General features: G+C 33.8%; 1 protein-coding gene across 10 annotated transcripts in view; it reads left to right on the top strand.

Moving 5' to 3' along the window:
- Positions 1 to 20,928, top strand: part of Ptl (prothoraxless) — a 491,222-nt gene extending 470,294 nt beyond the window's left edge. For all 10 annotated transcript variants that reach the window (XM_074185112.1, XM_023162697.2, XM_074185108.1 and 7 more), the window contains one exon: positions 18,908 to 20,928. In XM_074185112.1, coding sequence (XP_074041213.1) covers positions 18,908 to 19,158 — 251 coding nt within the window. In that variant the 3' untranslated portion in view covers positions 19,159 to 20,928. The remainder of the gene's footprint in view (positions 1 to 18,907) is intronic.
- The last annotated feature ends 4,241 nt before the right edge of the window (positions 20,929 to 25,169 follow it).

Raw genomic sequence — 25,169 nt, 5'->3', positions numbered from 1 at the left:
AGAGATTAAACATTGTTCATTTATTTGTCAAGGTTATTTAAATTGTATTAGAGCTTCTTTCCCACGAGTTTTCTGTCACTACTTTGAACAACATTGACAGTATTTGAACCAGGTTTTATTGCCAATTCCCAAGAAATTTTAGACATAGCGATATTATTTAAACTATATCAGTCTGTATGTGAATTCAGTTATTGACAGTTGAGCATAGTTAACGAGATTTGAATATTTGTCTCTTATGTTTTGAGAAAATCTGAAGATCAAACATCGTTATTGAACAGTAATCAGCTTATGAAACAATACAATTTTGAATTGAAGGAATGAAAATATATCAGCAAGACATATAACACAAACTAATAATAATTCAACAGTTATTCTCGAATGTTGTACATCTAAAATCTGAACTGGTTTGAAATATATTAATGGAGTCAAAAGTTACAAAGTAAACAAATCAATTCGGTTTGATAAATACAAACTGAAACCACGTCGCTTTTTTTCTCTGGACACTTTGTGGACCCGCTCGAGCGATAAATTTCTTGCCAGATCATTTTCATCTTTCAGAAGCTCGCGACAAATAAACTGCAAGATTAACCAAAATAAAACAACCGAATCATTCATTATTCCAGTGAAAGTGCTCTGAGTTATCTATAGATATCAACTATTGTGTCTGGTTAGTCGTAATGTAATTTGTCTTTCCGAAAACGTTTGAAAATATCAAAAACGAACGTTTAGTTTTCTGATTGGCAAATATTGGATACTTGACTAATTCAGCTTTAAATAACTTAGTGAAAAATTATATGAAACTGAACCATACTTGATGAAATGGAAATCTCACATTAAGGTGTGTTTTTGAATATGAAAATATATTAATGTTATTGGTAGCTTTCTGAAAATTTCTGTTATCATCCCACACCATGATGGGTATCAGAACAAGCTTTCAAATTGACAAGGGGATATTGTTAAGAGAGAGCTTTCCTCAGGATTTGCACATTTTTGTAGAATAATGGAGAAGTAGAATGCCTAAAGCATTTTTTTCCTAAGCCCTCAATTTTTTTTGCAATACTAACTTTGGGAACAACCACAAGAAAATCCTCACTAATAACCTATGTTTCACACGCTACTGTATGTAATTTCTATTACCTGAATGAAGGGTGTACCTGCTGAAGTATTATGAACCGGAATTTACCAGCTCTGGCAAATCTTAACGAAATCACAAAATATTTGAGCACTGTTACCATTTTGCGTTTATAATAAGCATTTATTATTTTCACCAATACCAGAGAACGGACTATAGATACCTGGATACAGAATTTCAGAAAATACATAATTCTGTAACAATTTAACAAAGTTTTATATCGGATAAACAGAAAGAACTATTTCCAAAAGGATAGAAGAGCACAGAAGTTGTTTCCTGAGCGAAACTATCAATTGAACATAAACGAATTATCTTTTGACAGAGGGTAACGAGTTCAATAACGACTATGATTTATTGTGTTTGGAAAAAAAAAGTTCAAAACTCAGCCTTTTGAAATATTCAGAAATCAATAGAAGTTTAAATTCGGGTTATTGGTCAATGCTCAGATATATTTGAATTGTTACCCTTTGTTAAATTTAGTTTGCAACGAGGAAATTGGTAATTAGGACAGATCTTTGAAGTATTACTTGATATGATAGTTCAGGTAGAAATTGTTTTCCTCATTCTTATGAATTGTTCCTGGATGATAAATAGTTTAGTACTCAGTTTCACCAGTCATATCGATGCCAGGATTTTGGTTTTAAAACATACATGATCGTTTATATTGATTTGTAGATGTACATGAATTTATTCTATATCTTGACTAAGCACTGGTTTATTGTGTTACAGTCACATATTTCTTCTGTAAATTTTCAATTGTCATTGTTTTTATGACTCCAAACTATTATTGTTATCAACTGATAATGAGACAGTCTTGTTTCATCTTGAAATAGATTGTTTGGTGAAATTGTCACTTGTTCATTGAACAAGTTTAATCATTGGCAATTTATCCATATTGAGTTAGTAATATTGAGATGTATTGTGAATTCTCAAGGCTGGCTTTCAAACTTTTCATTGCAGATAGCTCAGTCAATGAGATTTCATTCTTTAGACAATAGAGAAGATTGATTGGCATCATTCTGCTTCGTTTCATTCAAATTTATGTTGAAAAGGATATTTCATTTCCATTACCACATGAAATAGTAGATGGCAATCTTTCTACTATTCTCAACCAACGTTCTTGATGTAGTTTATTCAACCGGTATCCGGTCAAAAATACGTTACGATTTATTAAAAAGCGTCCGCCATTGCTAGGACCGGCAAGTGTTCGGATCTAATTAGAAATGCTGTCTCTTAACATGACTGATGGTGCTGTCTGTGGCCCTATTCCGACCAACAGACTGTGACTTATCAGATAAATGCGGCCCAATTCTTGTTTCCATTCTAGTTGCGTCAGACCCATGTCAAATACCCACGACTGGCCCGTCAAAAAACATGAGAATCTACCCGCCATCTCCATGCCCACTCGATCTAGTCCGTGGGATGAACGCAGTAAATTGGACGAACGCAAGGTGGCTTAGAAAATTGAATTTTTGCCGGTTTAGACAACTTTGATGGCGAGATATATCATATATGAGGGTATTTAAAAAGTATAGGATAGAGAAAATAGCTTTTATCTAATTTCTACTAAGTTTTTTATTTGTTACGATCGCTTTCGGTTCATTACACCATTCTCAATTAAACTGACGCAGTAAACTGCGTCAGTTTCGGTTTCGGTTCATTACACCATTCTCAAGTAAACTGACGCAGTTTACTGAGTAACAAATAAAAATCTCAGTAGAAATAAGAGAAAATTAATTTTCTCTATCCTACATTTAATTTCCACAAAATGAACAGGTCATCAATCGCCCAAGTATTTTAAAATTGCCGGAGAAGAGACGATTGTAAACAAAAAGTTATTTTCTATGAATGGATAAAAACCTACAGGAAGTCATAAATTTCATAGAATATTAAAAAAACACTTGTACAAGATGAAACAAACTTCCAAAAACAGAGGATATGTGTAGTGATAAACTGTGAAACTCATCATTTGGAGGATATTGAAAGATAAGAATTTATTGGTCTTCATATTACAATAGTACACAAGTTGGAAAGACAACAAACATAGTATATTTTGATACTTCAAACAAAAAATTTACACATTATTTAAATTCACATTTAACATTTAAAAGAAAACTAGCTACCAAGGTGCCATTTCATTCAATTGTTACTATCTATCGACATTTATTTTGTTACCAATAGTTTAAAATTGGCACACTGTCTTCAAAGAATAACGATCCGGATACTTTTGATTACTAATCCCATTTTATGATAGAGTACGAGAAAAACTTAATATATTCCAATCTTTCTGATATAGGTACATAAACGCCATAAAATCATATAGGGCAAATTTGACCTTTTAAAAATCGCCTATTGAGTATATTAACGAAGAATTTTATCACAAATTACATTGGAATTGAAAATTCCTTTGAAATCCTTGAAGAAGCTAAAGGACTAATTGATAGGCTGTATTTATTTTCTAGAATACGAAAAAGTATCCTGAACATAAACTGTGAAAACTTGGAATTTGAATTCCAAAAAGATCTATTCGATTATATTTGATGGACATTTTCAAATGACTACAAATAACGGTTATTGTAAATAACTTTTGAATTTTGGTTCAGAATTCTTGTGGTTTTTGTTGAATACTCTTCGTGAGCAAAAAGATAGCAGAATCAATACTCCTGACAGCTCTGGGTTGAATGATTCCCAACAGTCTATCACGTCTTGTGTTTGTACATTTTTTGCTGGAAAAATTCTCATTTGTTTACTTTGTGGTAAATGTTCAAGAGGTAGCAAAAACATATGTGAATTTCTGGAACATGACTAATAACCAGTCCGTGCAAAGCTTATTGTTGAATCATCTGAAAATTCTTACGAAGGTTCAAAATAGATGAACACTTCAATCTTCAGATGATGTGGTGCTGCAGGTTTTTCCGGGTTTTCCTGCAGCTGAAAAAGCAAATGCGCCACTGGAATCAATGAAGTCGCCACGGACCGCCAATTAATATTTGTCGTTGTTTTATAATTTCAAGATTTGTATTGAAAAGTTATTTACAATATATTTACTTGAAAAGAAGCGGTTATTGTATATTCTCTATCGTTTTAAACTGTGTCTTCTGGCAAACAAATTTCAAAATATTATTTCACTTATATCAGAAAATCCAATGAAATTAATATCCTTGTCGACCAATAAGTAAATCTCTTTGTACCGGAATACTTTTTTATTATTATATTCCCCCAATAAAATTACAAGTTGGGGACTATTGGACATTTCGGAAAAGAATAATGATATCGGTTGATATAATTAAATCATCCAGCGAATGAAATTTCAGAATTCAATATTTAATGTTTGTATTTCATTTTCAAATTTCGAAAACGAATTATGTATAGCCTACGATAGTGTATATTACTGACCAAATAGGTACTGATCAACGAGACATAAATACGAAAAAGGTGATAGAAATGTGTGATTTGTATGGTTGCCTCACTTTTAATTAGCCAGCTGTCGCACCCTTTCGACCGACAACCCTCAGTAGTCGAAACTCGTGTTAGCTAAGGAATAAAGAGGTCTTACTTTTAAACGTGTAATTCTTGACACACCTTTCTTTCCAAAAAAAACAAACTCTCCTAAAATATACTTATTTCAATTTGACAAATATACTATTGCCGCTGGAACAGAGTATACTGTTTACTCAATTTTAATTTTTTTGTTTGAAGGTGATTGACAATGTTTCGTGATGAATTTCACTAGTTCGGACTTCCATTGTCTACTATATAAAATGATTTGAAATCCCTGAAACGAGTAAAAAAGAATAATTAAAAAAGAATAGTTGAAAATAACAATTATATTAAGCAACAATAAACCTGAAATGAAATGATAGTGAAATAACCTACAAGTAAAAATATAATAATTGAATAAATAAAAATTAAAGGAATGAAAAGAGAAAATAATAAAAAATAAAAAGTGTAGAGATTCCAAGTCACGTTATTTCACGACGTTTCGATTGTTGGTATCTACAATCGTCTTCGGGTGATGACTGGACTGATTCCTCCGAGAGATGACTATTTTATAGGTCGTTGAAATACTTTCACTTTCTCTCTTTCTCTCTTTTCATTCCTTTAATTTTTATTTATTCAATTATTATATTTTTACTTGTAGGTTATTTCACTATCATTTCATTTCAGGTTTATGGTTGCTTAATATAATTGTTATTTTCAACTATTCTTTTTTAATTATTCTTTTTTACTCGTTTCAGGGATTTCGAAACATTTTATATAGTAGACAATGGAAGTCCGAACTAGTGAAATTTAATTTTTTTGTTGATATTCTTGAGTTTTACCCGTATGAGAAGAGATCTCAATTCATTGGTAGCTATGAAAGTTGTTCTAATATCATGTCTGTAACCAATTTGTGTTAGTTACTCAAACAATGAAAGGTTAAAAACCCAAATTATCGCCTGAAATGATTGAGATATTACTTTAAACTATTGAGACAACGAAATCGGCATAACACAGTGTTATGTGCTCGCTTGTACCTTTTTCAAACGTTTTCAACATTCTCAATAGTATCTTTTTTGCTTCATTCGGCACGTTATCTATAATCGAAATCCAATTGTCTAATTTGATGTCGTTTAAAAGTTTTTTGTCTCATGAACTTTGCTTCTGTTGAAGTAGTCATAAGTAATATCTGGTTTCAATAAATTCTTTTCAATTATTTGCTCGTCACTGAAAACGAAGGAAAAAGTAACTAAATGTTGGGTGATCTTGGCGGTTGCCATTAACCAATTCTTGCCCACGTACTATCGTCGCCAGTGTCTCACATTCTCTCCCCGATTCTGGTTGTTCCTATGGGACCCCCGACCGATCCGAATAAATGAATCCCGAAATGTAAAATGGAAGACCGGTCCTATTATTCCTCAGATTATGCAATTGTACGTCGGCACACAATGAACATTCATATTTCTTTGTCATGTGTCCTTCTTTGTAGGAGTGTGATATCTCTGTTAGCTGTTGGCTGGATATAAATGAAATGCAAAGTGAAACAACAGAGTTTCCCGCAAAAAATGGCTACATGCTTGAACGGTGTTTGTTTACGGTGGAAATATCCTGAACATGACGCATGATGAATTGATTTAATTAAATTTAATTAAAGTTTATTTGCATATTTGTTGATGAATTCGCTTGTTGAATGCTTGATAAACGAATCGCGTTTAATTGAAAATGGGAATAAATTTTACGTTAATTAGTGTGGTTTAATTGTTGAATTAGGATTCCGATAGGTTGGTATGACAATATAAAACCTCAAACCTCGATCAGAAAAATAAAACCTCTAGGATATGTTTCGTTTGTTAGATGGAAAGTGAAGGTTGAAAAAAGAATTGTGTGCTTCTCACACAAGTTGCTACATGTCTTGATGTGGTCCAAAAAACATGTGTACATAGATAGTCCACCTGTGCGGTACAAGTTATCTCATCTTAACATATGGGACAATGTTTTGCTTCAAGTGAACTTAACTGATGAGATACCACAAAACAGGATTTGAGTTTCCACACAGCAGTTCTTTTCTTGAGAAAGAGTCATTGATTACAGCTAGAAGTCATTTGAAGTTCAACAAACTTCTTGTTGATGCTAATGAAATAGCAGAAGTTGAAATAGAACCTGTTTTTGAGATCTTTCTCAACCTTCTCTTGAAGGTTCGGATTCGAAAAAAAGAAAGAAATGTTCGATAACGGATCAACAGATGAATCTACAAATATTACAGGTGAGACTTCTCAGAAAGTTTCAAAACATACTTTCATTTTGCTTCTTATACGAGAAAGATGATACGTTTTGAAGTATATTATAATATGGTGAAGTCGCCGGGTTTCACGGTAGTCGTATGTGATAAATTATTTCTTCGATTGGTCTCACAGATGAAAGTATTGACTCGAAAAAAATTAATAATACATTCATTTGGGTTTCGTTTCAAAGATAAAAATTGAAATGGAAAATTCCATACAACTAGTTGGTACATCCCAATTTCTCAAAAAAATTATGATTGACTTGTTGTGCATGTGGATCTCGTGAAGGTTGATTAACTTATGGCAAATTTGTCTGTTTCAGAGTATCATAGAATGATGAAAAGTTCACTTTTTTGGTTTCGGAGATATATGGGAAATTCTAGTAACTTCGAAATTATATTTTTATAAATTATATAGAAATATACTATAAATTCGATAATATCTCACAAGCACGTTGTTTTATTCAAATTTAAAGATAGGAAGCACTTAATGGAGGGCCCTATGTAAGCAGTAAAACGTGAAATGAAAATACAATAAAATGAATAGAATAATCAAGATAAAAGATGGAAACGACCAGAGAGTGAAAAAAATAAAAATAATTAAGGAAATGGAAGTAAGAAAGAAATTAAAAAAAATTACCCGGAAGACGATTGTAGATTAACAATCGAAACTTCATGAAGTAACTTGGTTTGAAATCTGTTTTGTTTTAATTTATTATTTCTTGCCTTTTTTATTCTTTTTTTTTCTCTTAACTCTGTGGTCATTTTCATCTTATATCTTGTTAACTTTATTCGTTTCATTTTATTTTCATTTCAAGTTTCATTGCTTATATATGATTGATGTTTTAGCAATTCATTTCGTGTTAGGAATCACACGTTAAAAAGTAAGACCTCATTAATCCTTAACTCGCACAAGTTCCGACTTCTGAGGTTTGTCGTTAGTCGGGGAGCGACAGCTGGTTAACGGAAAAACATATTTTTTTAAACATATTCTAACTTTGTTTGTTTTTTCATAGATTTCGAATCATATTAACATATTAACAACTCTCGGCTGATCACGCTCAGTCCAGTTCGAACAAAGATTCCAAGAAATTCCATGATTCAGATCATGAGCACTGGAACATAATTTAAAGACTCAAAGTGGAAGATTCAAGATTTAATTTGAAGATTTAAAGACTGGATGATTGGGTTAGGTTAGGTTAGGTCCAAAGTGAGTGGGTCTATTCGACCCTCATCCGCAGCCCGCAAGGATTTATTGTGGCTCACACCTATTCACACTCGACCAAATAAACCCAGCTTCTTAACGAAGCCGATTAGTTTGTATGGTAAGTGGTCTTTAAGGTCACATGGTATGAGTACGGCTCTGCCAAACTCTGAAAACCTAATTCGGTCCACAACGGGGCAGGCACAAAGTATATGCTCTACTGTTTCATTATTGTCGAAAAAGAGGCGACACTCCTACTGTAGTCCAACAACTGTTTGGTATCATGCTTCGAAGGGTGAATAAACGCCTTGGAGTGGGCCAATCCTGAATGATTCTGCCAAAAGTCCATTAATCTTCTTGCCATCCAGGTGTTCAATCTTTGTTTGACAAAGCCTAAAGGGATGTCAATGACAGGTTCTGGTCCGATGAAGCTGGTTGTAGCATCCTCCTTTGCAAGAGAGTCAGGAGCTTCATTACTTTCCAGGCCAGTATGGCCAGGAATCCAGACCAGGGACAATCTGTTTAGTTTTCCAATCAAGTTGAGTCGTTTTTGGCAATTTGCTACCAATTTAGACGTTGCTCGATAGGAGCCAAGAGCTTTCAACGCCGCTTGACTTGTGTATGTAGTTGGATTCTTCCAATTTCTTCGCACACAATCCAATAGCGTAAATGTCTGCTTCAAATACAGTCGCATAGGTTCGTAGGCAGGTTGATATCTCTGTCCTGGGTCTGCTACTGAAAACACCTCCACCAGAACCGAAAGGTGTTTTTGATCCATCTGTGAACCAACAACTATTTGCTCTCAATATTTCCTTCTCTACTCGGGAACAGTACTTTATAAGGCAGTTCGTAGTTGACAGTTGGAGGCATAAAGTCAGAGGTCATTTCCAGAATGCTGTGACTTCCAGTGTCCACCAACATTCTGTTGCACTCTGCATTAAATTGATTTGTCGAATTGGCAATGTGCAAAAGTCTATATGCAGTCCATCTAGCATCTCTCTCCAGAAAAATGTGGAGATGAGGTAGATCTAGAAGGATCTCCATGGTCGCTGACGGTGTGGTACTGTTGGCATCACTGAAGGCCAGATGTCAGATTCAAAACTGAAAAGATTCAAAATGGATTTTAATGACTGAGAAATATTTGGTTGTAAGAAATTGAAGGAAGACGTTTCACACCCGGTTTCGAATGATATTCGTTTTGTTATGAAATCATTCATTGAGTAGATTCGATGTTGGTTTTCATTTTGCCGGTACATAATTGATCTCCACGAGTGACAACTTCTGGCAGTTTTTCAGCTACTTCTTCAATTCCCTGAATTCCGAAATTCTAAAATAGACGAAGATCAACGTGTTCATAGCATTCCTGCCAACGTTGTCCGTCATCCTGCCAGTGTCTCAGCGCAGCTGAGAAGAGATATTTCATAATTTTATTGTAGGAGAAGTGGATATGCGGAGTTTAATGCTCCGACTTGTTGTGTCTTAAATGAAAATAGGGCCGCGGATTGCCAGGTACGACACTTGATAAATCGGTTCATCTGAAATAGCCGTCCCACTGCAGCGCAGTATTCACTGAGAATAAAAAGCGAACGTTAATTAAAGAAGCATCGAACTAATCAGAGTTCATGTCTGTGTTGGAATAAATCAAACTCAGAACAGTCGGGTTAAAATAATTACTTGTCTTGTTCGGGGTAGACTAGCGTTCATCACGGCAGTGCTGCATCCGAATCTAATATCGTTAATTAGATAACGGGAAATCCTTTTGGGAATCGGGGAATTTTAAAAGTTTACTTTCAACTTTAATCGGCCGACTTTTTAGAATACGCGGCATTGGCTCATAAAGTGTTTTCTGGAAAAATCCGAGGCTGGAATAATAACTTCTGTTCAAATTGTGTGACTGATTAGATTTGATTGTCGTGGAGCTATTCCATGGCCTGATTCACTGCGACCTTTTCGGATCTATTGCGATGCTCCTTGATTATTAGAGCTCATTGTCTAGCTTGATCTCTTTGATGAGACTCCATAGGCTTGACACTGACCCCTTTTACATTCAACAAGAATGTATTTAGAAGCCATAGAAATACACAAACACCAAAAAAACTCCAACAAAAAAAAGAACATATCTACCGAAGATCTGGCACACATTATTGGAAAGCGTCAAAACGAAGCCAAGTCAACCAAATCGCCCTGGAAGTACGTGTGAACCCGCCCTTACAGAAAGTGCGCAAAAAATCAGCACTATAAATGACATAACAGAAAAGAGAGCTTCATTTTCAGTTGATACGTCAAGAAGAGTGCATTGCTATATAATTTCTTTGAGTTTGTCTGGAATCCTAATTGACGATTTTATTCCAATTTCTGTATGCCTATTTCAATCAATTATAATTTCCTACTCTACATTATAAGGTATTCTTAAGAGTGAACACCCACATTTAATAATTTGGGACCTCTATAAAGTAGTATCTGAGTGAAAAATGAGCAATTTTTCGCAATGAAAAAACTTCAAATCGTATTTTGAGCTGTTTACAAGAAGGTGGGATAATTAGTAAAATATTCTACCCTATTGTAATACAGTACAGTACAGTAATACAGTAATAATAAATGCTAAACGGCCATTAAGTTTTAGAACAACAATTTTCCTTAGACCTAAGTTATAAGCTTTCTCAAAATATTGTGGAATGTTTTATTTTATTACATAGTCATAACAAAATGAAAAATCCATATATCTATGAAAATTCTATACAGAATGATATAGATTATCAACATATATTTTTTCAGGTATGAACCGGAGGAATTAGGTTGAAACAGATAAAGGAATAATATTACACAAAAATGAAAAATAAAACAAGTAAATTCTACTCATAAGAAATTCATCTAGTCATAATTTGTACCAACAATGTCTTTAGTATCATTTAGCGGAAAATGTTCAACTGATTTTGTGATACCGGCTCACAAAAGAGTAAACCGGTGTGGAACTATTATTTATTATTCTCATGCCATATTTTATTTCCACTCTTTAGAGAGCATCTAAAATTCTAGTGTCAACTACCGGTTTCTACAATTGCAAGCTGTATTCATTCATCTTATAACTGTTTTCCGACATACTAAATTAGATTTACGCAATGTGTTCTTTGAAACGAGTTTCAAAATCTCGTTGCGTCTGACCAACACACTTTTCGCAGCAGTCCCCATAATCTGAGCTCAGATTATGGGGACTCAGTTTCCAACACTAGTCGAAGCCTTTGAAGGCTAGTTTTATGTTTAGTTTTTAAAAAATTCTTTCCGAATTATCAGTGTTTCTAGGTATATGGAACACCAATGAACTCTTATTCATAATTTTCTTTTAAGTCTTGAAATTCACGAAGACTGCTGTCTCTTTCCACCTTTTTTTAAACTGAGGTAAATAATCCGTTAATTTCACTCGGGTTGAAAAGATAATTCATTTCTCTCTGTAATGCATATTTTCCTTGAACATGTTAATTGAACTTGTCTATACTTGATGAACATTCATATCAGAACTTACTGAAAACAGTTTACAGAAACATTTCGGCTATATAATATATTCTTGAAAAAATCAAAACACGTGTCACAGTTTTGTAAACCTTTTTTACTGAATATCTCATAGTGAACTGTTAATACTGAGTGTTTGTTTTTCTTCACATGTTTCGTTATTGACTGGTTATTCACGAGGAACGAAGGGTTTTATTGGGAATGACCAGACACCATCATTGTTTTAGAATTCACGTTTTCGATGGGAAACCAAAACGATTCCATTAACATATTTCAAAACAACGCGTACTTTTGTCGTGTTTCTGCAGACATTTGAATCCATATTGTGAGTAATGAATACATTCGTCTTGACTGCATAAAGGTTTTATTGATTTTGAAACTTGGTTGATGTAAATATGTTATTAAATACCTCTAACTCAAATAAATTCTTCATTGTGTAGTCTTGACAAGTTCACCGTCACGGTGAATGTTTTAAGATTCTGTGTGTCCGATGGAAAGTAATTTTAATTATTATTATGGATATTATGATGTTTTCGTCTTCTGTTCCCAATCCAGTTCTACTTTTGTAGAAAAAGTGATGCAATATGTATTTCGACTATAATATCTGAAGATGATTGACGAAAATTTCAAGAAACGTGCTTTTTCACCCTCAAAATCGACCGAGTCTTCAAGTCTGTAGGCCGATATCGTACAAAAACAAAACTAGTAATAACAAATGATCTCGGTTCCAGAGATTTACAGTAAAACTCATAATTGAGCTAGCCGAAGAAAAGTTCCATTTACCAGCTAGAAGATTTATGAAAACCAATTCTGTTTTTGTTTATGTCGTTGTTTCCCGGGCAGCCATGCTCGAGAGGGCGCCGAAATCGAATCGAATCATTGGAGGGTTTCATTTCGGTGTGCTCTCAACCGCACACATGTCGGTTTTTTCCTCCATCTCCGCATTCACGACGGAAAGGGACATTCATCTTCGTCACCCTCTCCTTTCTCCTGCGCCCTCACCCCCAGATTTCTCGTTAGGGGCACCGAAATAGATTATCAACTTTCGTCGAACTTCGAGACGCACATAATCAACTCATTAAAAATAATTGAAGAGATGACGGTTTTAGAGCTACAATGAGATAAGCGTATTAAGATTGATGATTTACCCGCGTTCTATTATCGGTGACAAGTTCATTATTTACTATGTTTATTGTCTAGTTTAGCGGATAAACTTTGGCTTCTGACCTTTGGTGAAATTCTCGACTCTTGGTTGTATGGACCACACATGTTTCCAACTAGCACTGTTCGCACTTCCTATTGGTATTTTTTTTTTATTGTAAGCTACAGAAAAATGATACGCTGAGAGCTTGTGGATCAAAAAACTATTTCTCGGGGCTCTTACATCCACCATCTGGGAAGTATAATAATAATAATAATAATCGTCTTTATTGTTACCCTGTAGTTACATACAAATATTTAAATAAATTAGAGAGCTAGTTGCTGACATAACAAAAGGCGAAGTTCAACTCAGCACAAGTGCTACCGAGTTGTTCTTGTCAACATACATCTTGTCAACATAATACATTTGACAGTGCACTGTCAGAAGAGGTTTATTACTATGAAATGAAAACATTTTAGAATTTTTTTCTGATGACAGACAGTCTCTTTCAGGGACCATTGTATTTCGAAGTTCAAATCAGTCATGCCATATAGTCAGGGAAAATAAAAAATGAAAATGCAATCACACCAGAATCCAAAGTTACTTTTTCTTAAATTAAACAGAAAATGTTGATATTGATATAATATTCTGAGATTCTGAAGGCTGTTTGCATGTGTGTCAGTTTTCTATTAGCCTTTTGTTCTATACGTTCTACTTAATATCATAGACACAAACCATTTTCTTTTCATTGTGTCAATTAATTATATGTTCATCATTTTGTGCGTGATATCTATTTCAAAAAATCTGCACTGATAGTAGACAAGTCCTATTAGCTTCGAACAGACAACGTGTTACCTCAAGGCTAGTACTAGAGTGCCACCAAGATTTAGCCAAAGCCTCGGTATATAATAACATTATCCTGAGGTGGGTTAAAGGGCACGACAGAAGTGAAGGTAATCGCATTGCAGATTCTTCAGCCAAGGAAACGGCTGGACTAGGAATTTTAGGACCTTGTGACATCTACGGCCTGATGACTTCGATTGCGGAACTAGCCAAACGTCACACCCATGCTCAATCTCTAAAGAGATGGGATGGAATCGAAGAATATAGTCTAGCCAGGATCACCCTGGGCGACCCTGGTGAGCTGGCACCGAAGAAATATCTGGCGATGACCAGGAAAAATCTACGCTTGACAGTAGGATTTCTGACTGGCCGTTGTCAACTGCGGAAACACCTTCACAATATGGGGCTAGTGGACACACCTCTATGCAGGATGTGTCAACAGGAAGATGAAACTGTCAGGCATGTCCTATGAGGGTATCCTGTCCTGTCCACCTTCCTGGGAAGGATAGGATGGACGATGACCTAGGAGGACAATTCCTAGGAAGGATGTACAATGGGTCACATGTGGCCTAAGTGTTGTGAGCCTACTCTCACCCTCCCTACTCTGCAGATACAGATACCTCAGAATTCATAAATTGAACAGAAAATGTTGATATCCACGCAACATTCTAATATTCTGAAAGCTGTTTTTATCTGTTTGTCAGTTTTCAACTTGCCTTTTCTTCTTCTACTTAATATCATGAACGTGAACCATTTTATCTTCATTGTCACAATTAATTACATGTTCACCAATCTGTGTGTGATATCTATTTAAACTACGTTATGAATGTACGTCAAACTGAATAAGTGATTTCCGTGTAGTTCAGTGTTCATTTCTTAATTTTTTTTTAGTTTGCATGTGATAAAACTTCTGTATTAGGAACCTAAGCTGCTTCTCCGTCTATACAAGCTTTTATTTAACAAAATTTGTATATATGTATACATATGTATGTATGTATGTCAGTTCGAGTCCAATCTTGCAACAAAAGTTTTAGGTACTTATTCAAAACAGATTCAGCTGAAATTTTATATACTCTTTTACTTCAGTTGACAATTCATGATTATTTATGTGACGCCATTTTACATCCAAAATGAAGGACTAGATTATTATATGCACCCTATACCCATCATATATGTATCAAATGAAACGTTTTGCCGATAAGAATATGAAAAATAACACGACGACCTTGTAAATACAATATGGCGGAGAATCCAAGATGGCTGACTCGGGCACCTCTATGATATAGATATCAAATGAAATGGTTTGTTGTATTCAAACAGACACTACCTTTTAGATACTGTTTCTATCGATAACGTCTATAGTCCTTGTTTCAATTCCACAACTTCTGCAATAAATCAGAAAGACTAAAATGCCTCGAATATTCAGTTTAAATTACAAAGATTGTGTAAGCCATTTAATCAATCAATTAAATTGCTTGAAAATGGAAATCAGACGAGGACTTCATTTCACTTGTTTCATTTACAAATTATTGCAAATACAACACCTGTTTATTTAATGAACAACTTTTTCCAAGATTTTAGGTAAATCCAAAAAATGTTGATGATTTTGACATTCCTAGTCATAACAGTAATTTCTACGAATGATCCATCACGTATCATGCTGTAACAATGTATCAATCATTCAGTCAAATCTTGAAAAATGTGTTATTCAAAAATGAACCAATTGATCTGCTAAAAATGATCTAAACAGAAACTCTAATACTTATTTTATAATAGTAGGTACTTAAAATAACTGATTGTAATGACATTTTTTGTAGTGTTTTTATTTAATCGTAGATGAGCGGAAGAATATCGTTCTGCTGAACTCGGCCACGTAAAATAAATCCAATATGGCGGGTGATCCAATATGGCGGATTAGTATTTTATGCACCTCCATGATATTGGTATCAAATGAAAGGATTTGCTGAAGAGATTTCGAAAAATAACTTAACGTCACTCCAAATCCAATATGGCGAGCCGCTCAAGATGGCGGACTGGTTTATTATAAAGGTTTCGAATGGAAGGGTTTGCTGAAAAGCATGCGAAAAATGAAGTGACGTCATTCTAAATTCAATTTAGGAGTAATTGCCAAAGATAATGGACTACGTTCTTTTAGGCACCTCCATGATAAGGAAAGAGTTCAAGCGAAAAAGAACTAATATTTTCGAAAAACAAGATGGCTCTCACATGAACGAACCGATAATGTAAAAATGACGCATTAGATGAAAAATACACTTTGGAATATGATCTATGATAACTAAAATATAAATTAATTGAAAGAAAATTATTTTTGAAAACAAGCATTCATTCTAAAAGGAAGGTATTAGTTTTGAATTGAATTTGAATGGTATGAAAGCTTTTGTCGCGAGATTTATCTGCACAGCTGAATAATATGAATATACAATACGTTACTTGATTTCGGCATATGTGATTTTTGATAATAAATCTTGAATTTTTTCATAAAATAGGTAAATGTCGCCAAATAATTTGAAACTTTTTCTTTCTTTTCACAACAAATTGATACTTTTTTACTCTTTATCAATTTTTTGTTAAGTCTTTGAAAATTATTTCTACTCTTTGTTATAAGTAGGTACATCAAAAAATGGAAGTTAGTTGTTTTCTTCTATACTTTTTAGAACATTTTATCTTCTGGTCTTCTCCATTGAACGAATGAAAAAATCACCAGAAATGCAATACTCTTTTTGACGCACGTTTCAGCAACCAGTCTATGAAATGACTCTTTGAAATGACATTAGAAAAAAGTTTTTCCAAAATATTCTATGAATAGTCATTACTAGATATTCATGTGAATATTGTACTGGATAAGTTATAATTTCGAAACGGAAAGAAATATCATTATGATATCATTATATTCCCAAATGACCGGAAATAAATCAATTAATATATATGAGAGTCTAGAGAAACGATGAATGTGACTTATGCATAATAAAGAGAGATCAGTCCATCTGAAAATGATGACGAAAATAGCTACAAAGTAAACCATGAATAATCTCAAATTAGAAACCTAATAATTCATCGCGGCTTTTGACAAGAATCTTATTATACCAGAACTAATCGTAATTATTATGTGGAGTATACCTATTTCGAAATTTCGCAAGAGCGTCAAGATCGAAAAGAAGAAAATGATTTATGCATCATTTATAAACTCATTATCTGAGATACAGTCTGAGACCGCCTAAAGCCCGGTTTGATTGGCGTCACAAGGCCGATTTTGCCTCCCTTCAAACTGATGTATATAATTATATTCCTGGTAATTTTTGTTGCTTTCTCCGGACCAGTCGTCGGCAGGTCAGCTCCAGGTAATAATTTTTATAATGAAAGCCTTCAAAAAAATAAAACACGGGATATGAAAATTTGACAAAGAATTTTTTTGTTCTAGATAATATTTGTTATTTAACTCGGAAGGCGAGGTGAAATCTCGGTGGAATTTTTGTGAATAAATATTAATTTTAATCGAGGTACTTTTAGATTTGGTCGTATAGGGCAAGATATTTGTGGTAATCAGATTTAGGCTTCTGGTAGGTCATTGGCAATCAGTCTCGTCTTAATCCATTATATTTGTTAGTCACCATAAAATTTCAAAATCTGTTTTCACAAGTTTGATTCCCTTCAATATCTATTTCTCAAGTAATCGCGTTTTTACTGGTATTGATGTTCACTAATAAAACTTTCACCATAAGAACAAGAGTAAGAACTGGTGTTCTGCAATCCAATTTTCAAGGATATCCCACAAGAAATAATCTAACCTAATCATTTGTGGTTTTGACAGTGGTTCTGCTGGACATACAAAGCAATTATTATGATTTTTGTTCAAAACACTGAGCCTAACGAATGAAATTCCAGTATCAAATAATGGATATTCATTCGTTCTTGAAAACACCATTGTAAAGATACATACATCCGTAATAGAGCCTGAAACAGTTAGATGTGGTAGAGATATAAAAAACCATGAGGATTGTTCTCAGTTTTCTAGATTTTCAATCTGGAATCTTCAGCAACTGAATTCAAAAGCGCTTCATCAATGTCTGGTGTTCTTACAGTATGTTGCTTTGTAGGTATTTGTTTAGGCTATAATACTGATCTACAAATTCAGAAGTCGTCTATAGAACCATGTTTCTTTCAAAAGCATTGTCAATTTCAATGACTTGAGTACATGACCACCAGACTAGGTAGACAATTGCCGCAACAGAAATCAGATACATACATAATAATAAACTCACCTCTTCCGACATCCGACAAATTCCTGACGTAAAATAACTACGTCTCTGATATTAATCGGCTGATCACCTACAGATCGGTTTCAGAGTATCACAACCTAGTCAGTGCTGGACAGATCCATGCGTCTAGGATTCCACAGAGTTCGTCGTATATATAAAACCTTGGTCTGATAAAGGATCTGTTTTGACTTCAGTGAAATAGAAACAATTCTATCCCATGAAAAAATCTCCAAGCGAGGAAGAAGCCAGAAAAATATTTGTTTACCTGGAGCAATTGTTGATCCTTCTGAGTAGGGATATTGAGGGAAGTTTTGAATTTCAATTGACAACACAGTTTCTCACCTACTTTCATCTTGTAGCAGTTGAGAATTTTGGGCATGCCCATATAAAGTTTTTTATCTTGAAATGGACCTAAAAATTACTCCTTACATCAGCATGTTATCAAGAAGGGCTCTGAATACACATTTTAGGGGATATGTATGACCTTTGTACGAGAGTGGTCCATAAGTACATGGCCCAACAAAGAAAACACATCATTTTTTGAAAAAAAATCATTTATTTTTCAACCTAACCTTCAGCGACGTTCAATAAGTTCCATACCGGTTTTGTAATATAAACTGTCTTGCTCCTCAGAATTGGTCATTACCTGCCGACATTACTTCTTCATCGTTGGAAAATCTTTGACCACTGAGTCATTTCTGCAAGTTTTGAAACAAAAAATAATCGAAGGGGCTCCATTTTCACAAATTTACCGAAAACTATTGATGACTGCCAAACAAATACTAAACAACGCAGGTTCTTCAAACTTGAAACATATGCTTTATAGATTGTGTACTTTCTGATACAGAAATATTTTTCAAACAACTACCGCCATCTCTAGGTCAGGCTGGGTACTTCTGGGACCACCTGATGATGATGAAAACTACTTCTGATGGTGGTATTCTGTTGGCCACTATGGCCTTTATAAAAATAGTGAAAATATTGTCTCACTTTGAATAAGGTTTTTTAGCTGGAATACTAATGATAGATATGTTTTTTCCAGAAAGGAAACGAGGCCGACAGACGTACACTCGGTACCAAACCCTGGAGCTGGAGAAAGAGTTCCACTTCAACAGGTACTTGACGAGGCGAAGAAGAATAGAGATAGCGCACGCTCTCTGCTTGACTGAACGGCAAATCAAAATATGGTTCCAAAACAGGCGCATGAAATGGAAAAAGGAGAACAAGACCAAAGGAGAGGGAGGTTCGGAAGGAGGTGGAGACGACATCAGTCCTCAGGGATCACCTCAGTGAACCAAACCGTATTAAACCATGTACCTAAATACACATTTTAGTCATGCATTTGCCTTTCGCTACCAGCGAAGGCCGTTTTGGCAGAACACTTCAAAATTCCCCATACAACCATATTGACCTCTTAAGAAAATCCTTTTTGTGTATAAATTCGATACGCGATTGTAGATCGATTTAATAGTTAATTTATTTATATATTGTAGATAAAATAGTGTTTTTATTATTTTTGCGCGATTTCGAATTGGACTGTCGTCGAAAATTTAATTAGGAGGCCAGTGCAACGTGCAATTCAGTGAAGCAGACGAACTGCCTAACAGTGAAGATACATCCCCGGGTTCGAATTTTTTGTATAAATATTTTATAAATTAATGATAAAACATATGTGGTTCAGAATCTCTACAAGATCCACGATGATAAGGTCAGTGACGGCATTTTCTTTTGAAATGTTTGTGACTCACGCAAGCTAACCTGAAAATATTCTCCCAAATTGATCCACTCATGTCGTTCTAGTTAGCTTGTTTCACATTTTAGACCGTAGTGATTGTTGATTGTTTTGCAAAAATGTGGCGATTTTGTTTTGGTTATGTTAATTTTAGACTGAATTGAATTTCTCCGTACTATTTTTCCATGCCTTTGCGTTGGGTTTCCTTCCGATAGTTCCAGTGATTTTGAATCAAGAAAAGTGTGACATTTTGTAGGTGTGTTAATTTGCAACAATAAATTTATGGAATATATTTTTTTATTTTATTTCAACTCTGGATTGTTGTGTATTCATTCAGGGCCAAACTCAAAGAGACCTTTTGTTGAATCGGAAAAAAGTGTTGCTTTATTGGGATCAATTTTTTAAATATACCTATTCTGTTGTTTGATGCACTTTGTTATAAAGATAACTTGAACAACTTGAAAAGTTCCCATTTTCAAAATCTTTCTTCTAAGTGATATGGGGAATATTTTCAGCCCGTTTGGTTCGAACCATGCATAAGCTAGATGTCACCCCTAGATATTCTAATCTGGCTCAAAAGTCACATCATTTCGATGTGACCTCCTCTCAATTCTCATTCCAGTATTTTCTTAAAAATTACAGAAGCAATTAGAATTTGCCTGCATTGACAGTTGTGGTTTTTAGATTATCATTTGAATGAAAATGAGTGTCTCTTTTTAGTAGTTTTTTTCCTTTCACTAAATAGCATGAGTGAAACTTAATTACAGACGTAATAGTCCGAATCAGTTTATGTAATTTTAGCTCAAAAAACTGAAAACCTAACATCTTCTGAACGCAAATGAAGCACCATAGCAAAATTTTAATATTACATTACTTTGCATTCACATGAATTTTTTGAGGGTAATTCTGCTGGTCAGGCTATTTCTGCCAACAATTAACTCATAATAAAATTATTTTCATTCAGTGTAGTTTCCGAGTTTTTTGAAATTGCTGGTAAAAGAACAAGATACTATTGGACAAAGTTCAATTTAAAGCCCTTTGCAACGATATACCTCTTTCCATTTCCCTCCTTTTTAAGATCTATACTCGTTGTAGGGGGTTTAATAACGAAACCGCCCCCCTTCAAAACGTAATCTACTGATTTGGGATATTATTTTGTGGAAAAAAATTCAAAAGAAAAACATTTTCAAATTGGCACGCTGTATAAAAAACTGAATAATGATATTTTGGACATACGATATTTAGATAAAAACATAACCCATTCAAGATTGATAGTTTCAATGTTCATGCTTCTCAATAAGTAGAGAAAGAAGTTAGCCGAAAAAAAACAACTAATCTAATGAGAACTGAACTTTTATTAGAACAACTATTTGACTATTAGAAAATTCTAGAACTACTACAACTAAAAACTAACCTCGCATACATGCAAACATTGTAAAATTCAACGGTAGTTGATGAGATTGATTTATTTGAAAATTTCAGAAGATTTAGTGTATTCCCCAAAATAATTTCTTTTATTTTTAATTTTCAAAAAACCAAAACAAGCATAAATCTTCATATTGGGTACCAATATTAGTATCACATCTTTTGTTGTCAAATGAAAAATGTGTCGAATATAACTTTTTCTGGGTTATTATTACTTTATTGAAGAAGATCCGGAATATCTTTAGTAGTATCATAAAAAAAGAAACATAATATAACCTACAATTTAATAGGTAATTAGGAAAATTTGGCATCTAGCAATGTTTTTACAATTTCGTTGAATTTAACCATTACTAGGAACCCCGTACAGACTTTAAAACAGGAATCAAACAGCAAAAATCAAATGAATTAATGAGAAAACTGAAATAAAAACTATATTATATTCAGAAAAAAAATAATTTATATGAGTACCAACAGTGTGATTTATTGTATTGGCATGAAATTTTAACGTTGAAAATGTCCATGTCTATATTCAACATGTAGATAGTATTAGAAAATGTTTAGAAACAGCGAAAAATGTAAAAAAGAAAGTAGTGAAATATCATCCAAATGAATTGAAGGGGTTATATTTTTAAGAGTGATTAATTTTTTGGGAAAGAAAGTTTTTGGCTTTCTACTACTCCATCAGATACAAAAAAAAGGGATAAGAGAATCTTCCTTCCTTTCTTTGGAAGATTCTCTCATCCCCTTTTTTTGTATCAGATGGAGTAGTAGAAAGCCAAACACTTTCTTTCCCAAAAAATCATCCAAATATTTGTGTTCTACATTGGCTCTCAGATCTTCTCTTGGTTTATGCTGATATTAATTCAAAAAGAAAACCGTCTGAAAGTTTGTTAAGCTATGGGCAATTGTTCAGTTCATATTTTTATCAATTCAAATCCAGAGTTGAAATGAGGTACTACTAAAGTTCATTTTATCACATTGAATGTCACATTGAGATTTCACACATTTTTGTAAAACAATAAACTGTGTTGAAGTGTTTGAATTTAATGTAGATTGATTTACTTGAGCTGTAGATATTTCTATTGTCTGTACAGGGTGATTCCCCGGAAACTGCGTCAATAGATAATGCGTGAAGTACAAATAAGAAAATCATGAATATGTGGCAATATGAGACTAATGGTGTGAAAATTCAACTCGGATTGTTTCAGTTCAGAGCTGTTTTGGCTACACCAGAAAAGGAATACTCTATGATTTCATATTATATCACTACTCATCTTACATAGTTTCAAAAATATTTATTTTCAATATAGAATGACATTTGTAGGATTATGCCAATATGAATTTAGGAGCATATGCAAGTTGGACAGGTAACAACCCAAGAATAATAATTTTCTATACAGAATGTCCACAAAAATTGATACACTTGAAAACTAGCTCAGTCAACTTTCATCTAGTGAAAAACTCAAAATTAGAAATTCAATTCTGAAAAAATCAGAATAAATGAAAAACATCCTTATTTTCAATGTTTTTGACTTTTGCCACTGTTTTCAATAATTTTTGTATGAAAAGTTGACCAATTGGAGGAGAGTAACTTTTTCAGCTCAAACAGTACACTACATTTGTACAAAAAGTATTTTTATGTTAAATCTCAAATTTTTAAAAACTATGTAAGTTGAGTTATATGAAAAATTCGATATAGAATATATATTCCCAGTAATAATATATGAAATGATAGACTTTGAACCCATTTTTGTTCTAACCAGAACTGTTCAGGACTTGCCTCAAACGTTATATTAGCAAACTTTCATAAACTCTCGGATTACTTTTTCAAATTCTAACTACCCAGTTTCTGGAAAGTCATCCTGTATATTCGGTTAAAAGAAGTTGATTTATGAGAAAGCTGTACATAAATCCGAAAGAAAGGATATGAATTATACGATATAAATTACGCACTTTTATGCCAAAGTTAGAGTAAAGAGTTATCCATGTAGGATAAAAATGTTCAAATACTCGAAATACGTAAATAAGTGAGGGTTCACACTGATAGTATTGGTTTTTCCAGAGCAAATATTTTGTACATTTTAAATTGTAATTTTGCGGATCATGACATTGAGAGTACTAGTGATAACAGTAACGAAAATACGTAACAAGTAACGATGCTACAAAAAAGTATACGTAAATATTTTATTATAAAAAATGGAATGAGGGTTTTACCACTTGAATGGGTTTTGAAAAAGCTACTTAACTGACGCAATGAGTCAAAAACTGTTAACGAAAAGAAACCTATTTGAAATGGTTAACCGTTTGTATACACGAATATTTATACTCTAAATTTTAGGGATTTTGCAGTGGCATGCTGTATATTTGTACCTATATGGATAAAAAATAGAGATATAGTTCTTTGTGCTGTGGTGTAATATTTTAGATTTAGAAGTACTAAGTTGAGAGGAATCTTCTATTTCGAAAAAATTGGTTTTTATTATTTTGTAAATGAAGTTATTGTAATATAAATTATAATTTTTAACCTTCATATATAAATTATATTTTGAGTCTAAATACTTTAATACTTGAATTTCTGTCTTGTGGATTTCAACCTATATATACCGTACATATGAATGATATATGTATAAATAAATACTATTGTAAATTTATCACAGTTTTTAATTGAAATCCCCCCTAACTACTTGAGAATTTCATAAAATGAGGGCAAAGAAAAACATTTACTTTTGATAATACTACAATCTTGATAACCATTTTTCTAACGTCCTAAAAATTAATTTTTTCTTTGACCTTATCCACTTTTCGAGATTTCACAGACATTAGAGTCTGACAGAACCCACCGAATTTTCTACTACAAAAAAAACTTGTAAACGGTACAAAAACAAAAAGAAATAAATATCGTGCATCTGAAGGAACTTTTTTTATAATAATCTGAATACCTTAAATTTGTATCAAATATTGAAACTGATTGGCGTATTGCTTCATGTGGCCTAAAGTTAATTGTTATTTTCTAATGAATTATTCTTGTAAGTGAACATAGCAAGATGGCCACTTTTAGGAAGGAACTATTATTGGTTATGAGTGTGTGAAACGCTCCGCCTCACGTCTCACTTTGACAGGATGATAAATTACTTTTCCTGACCAAGAAGGAACCCTAGTGTATTGGACCTCCATATTAATGTTCTGCCTGTTATGTTCTGGAATCATCGTCTAACACGGCGTTTCGATCTAATTTAGGATGCAGAGATAGAATGTAAAGGGTAGTTTGAGGTTTTTTCCCATTTATGATTTAGTGATGCTCTCATGTCTCAGCTATCACTTTTCAAATGAAGAGTGTTTTCAATCTAGTCATAAATTGTGTTCAGAAATACACCTAAGAAGAGACAGTACATGCATGAAGGTATTTGAGAGGTTTTTACATAAGTATTTCTGTGAAATCAAAATTTTTTAATGGCTAATCGGTACCTACTGTAACCCCAGATGTGCGAACCCAGTTTTGAGATGCCGCATGTTTTCTGCATGAAAGTTTGAAGTTGTGAATATTTTTTAAAACTGCATGAATGTCTTGCTTTAATTCGGTAATGAAGCAGGTTATTTTATGAATTTATTAACTTAGGTTAGGTTAGGTACAAAGTGAGTAGGTCTATTCGACCCTCCACCGCAACCCGTAAGGGTTTATTGTGGCTCACACCTATTCACACTCGACCAAATGAACCCAGTTTTTTAACGAAGCCTATTAGTTCTTATGGTGAGTGGTCTTTCAGGTCAGATGGTGAGAGTAAAGCTCTGCCGAATTCTATAAACCTGATTCGGTCCCCAGCAAGGTAGGAACAAAGTATGTGCTCTGCTGTTTCATGATTTTTCAAACAGAGGTGACACACACTGTGTTCCGACAGTCCGAGTCTCTGCATATGATGATTCAAATGACAGTGACCTGTAAGAAGGCCTGTTAGACATCGTAATTCATCCCTACGGTAGTCCAACAACTGTTTGGTATCAAACCTCGAAGGGTGAAGGCCTCGTAGTGAGCCAATCCTGGAAGATTCTGCCAGAACTCCATAAACCTTCTTGGCATCCAGGGGTTCAATCTTTATTTGGCTGGTCCGAAAAAGCTGGCCAGTGTGACCAGTAATCCAGACCGGAGACA

Source organism: Leptinotarsa decemlineata, unplaced genomic scaffold (genome assembly GCF_025532065.1).
Source record: "Leptinotarsa decemlineata unplaced genomic scaffold, Ldec_3_MD MMD2_tig00026361_RagTag_RagTag, whole genome shotgun sequence".
In the NCBI taxonomy this organism is placed as follows: Eukaryota; Metazoa; Arthropoda; class Insecta; order Coleoptera; family Chrysomelidae; genus Leptinotarsa; species Leptinotarsa decemlineata.
This window is presented reverse-complemented; position numbering and strand designations above follow the sequence as displayed.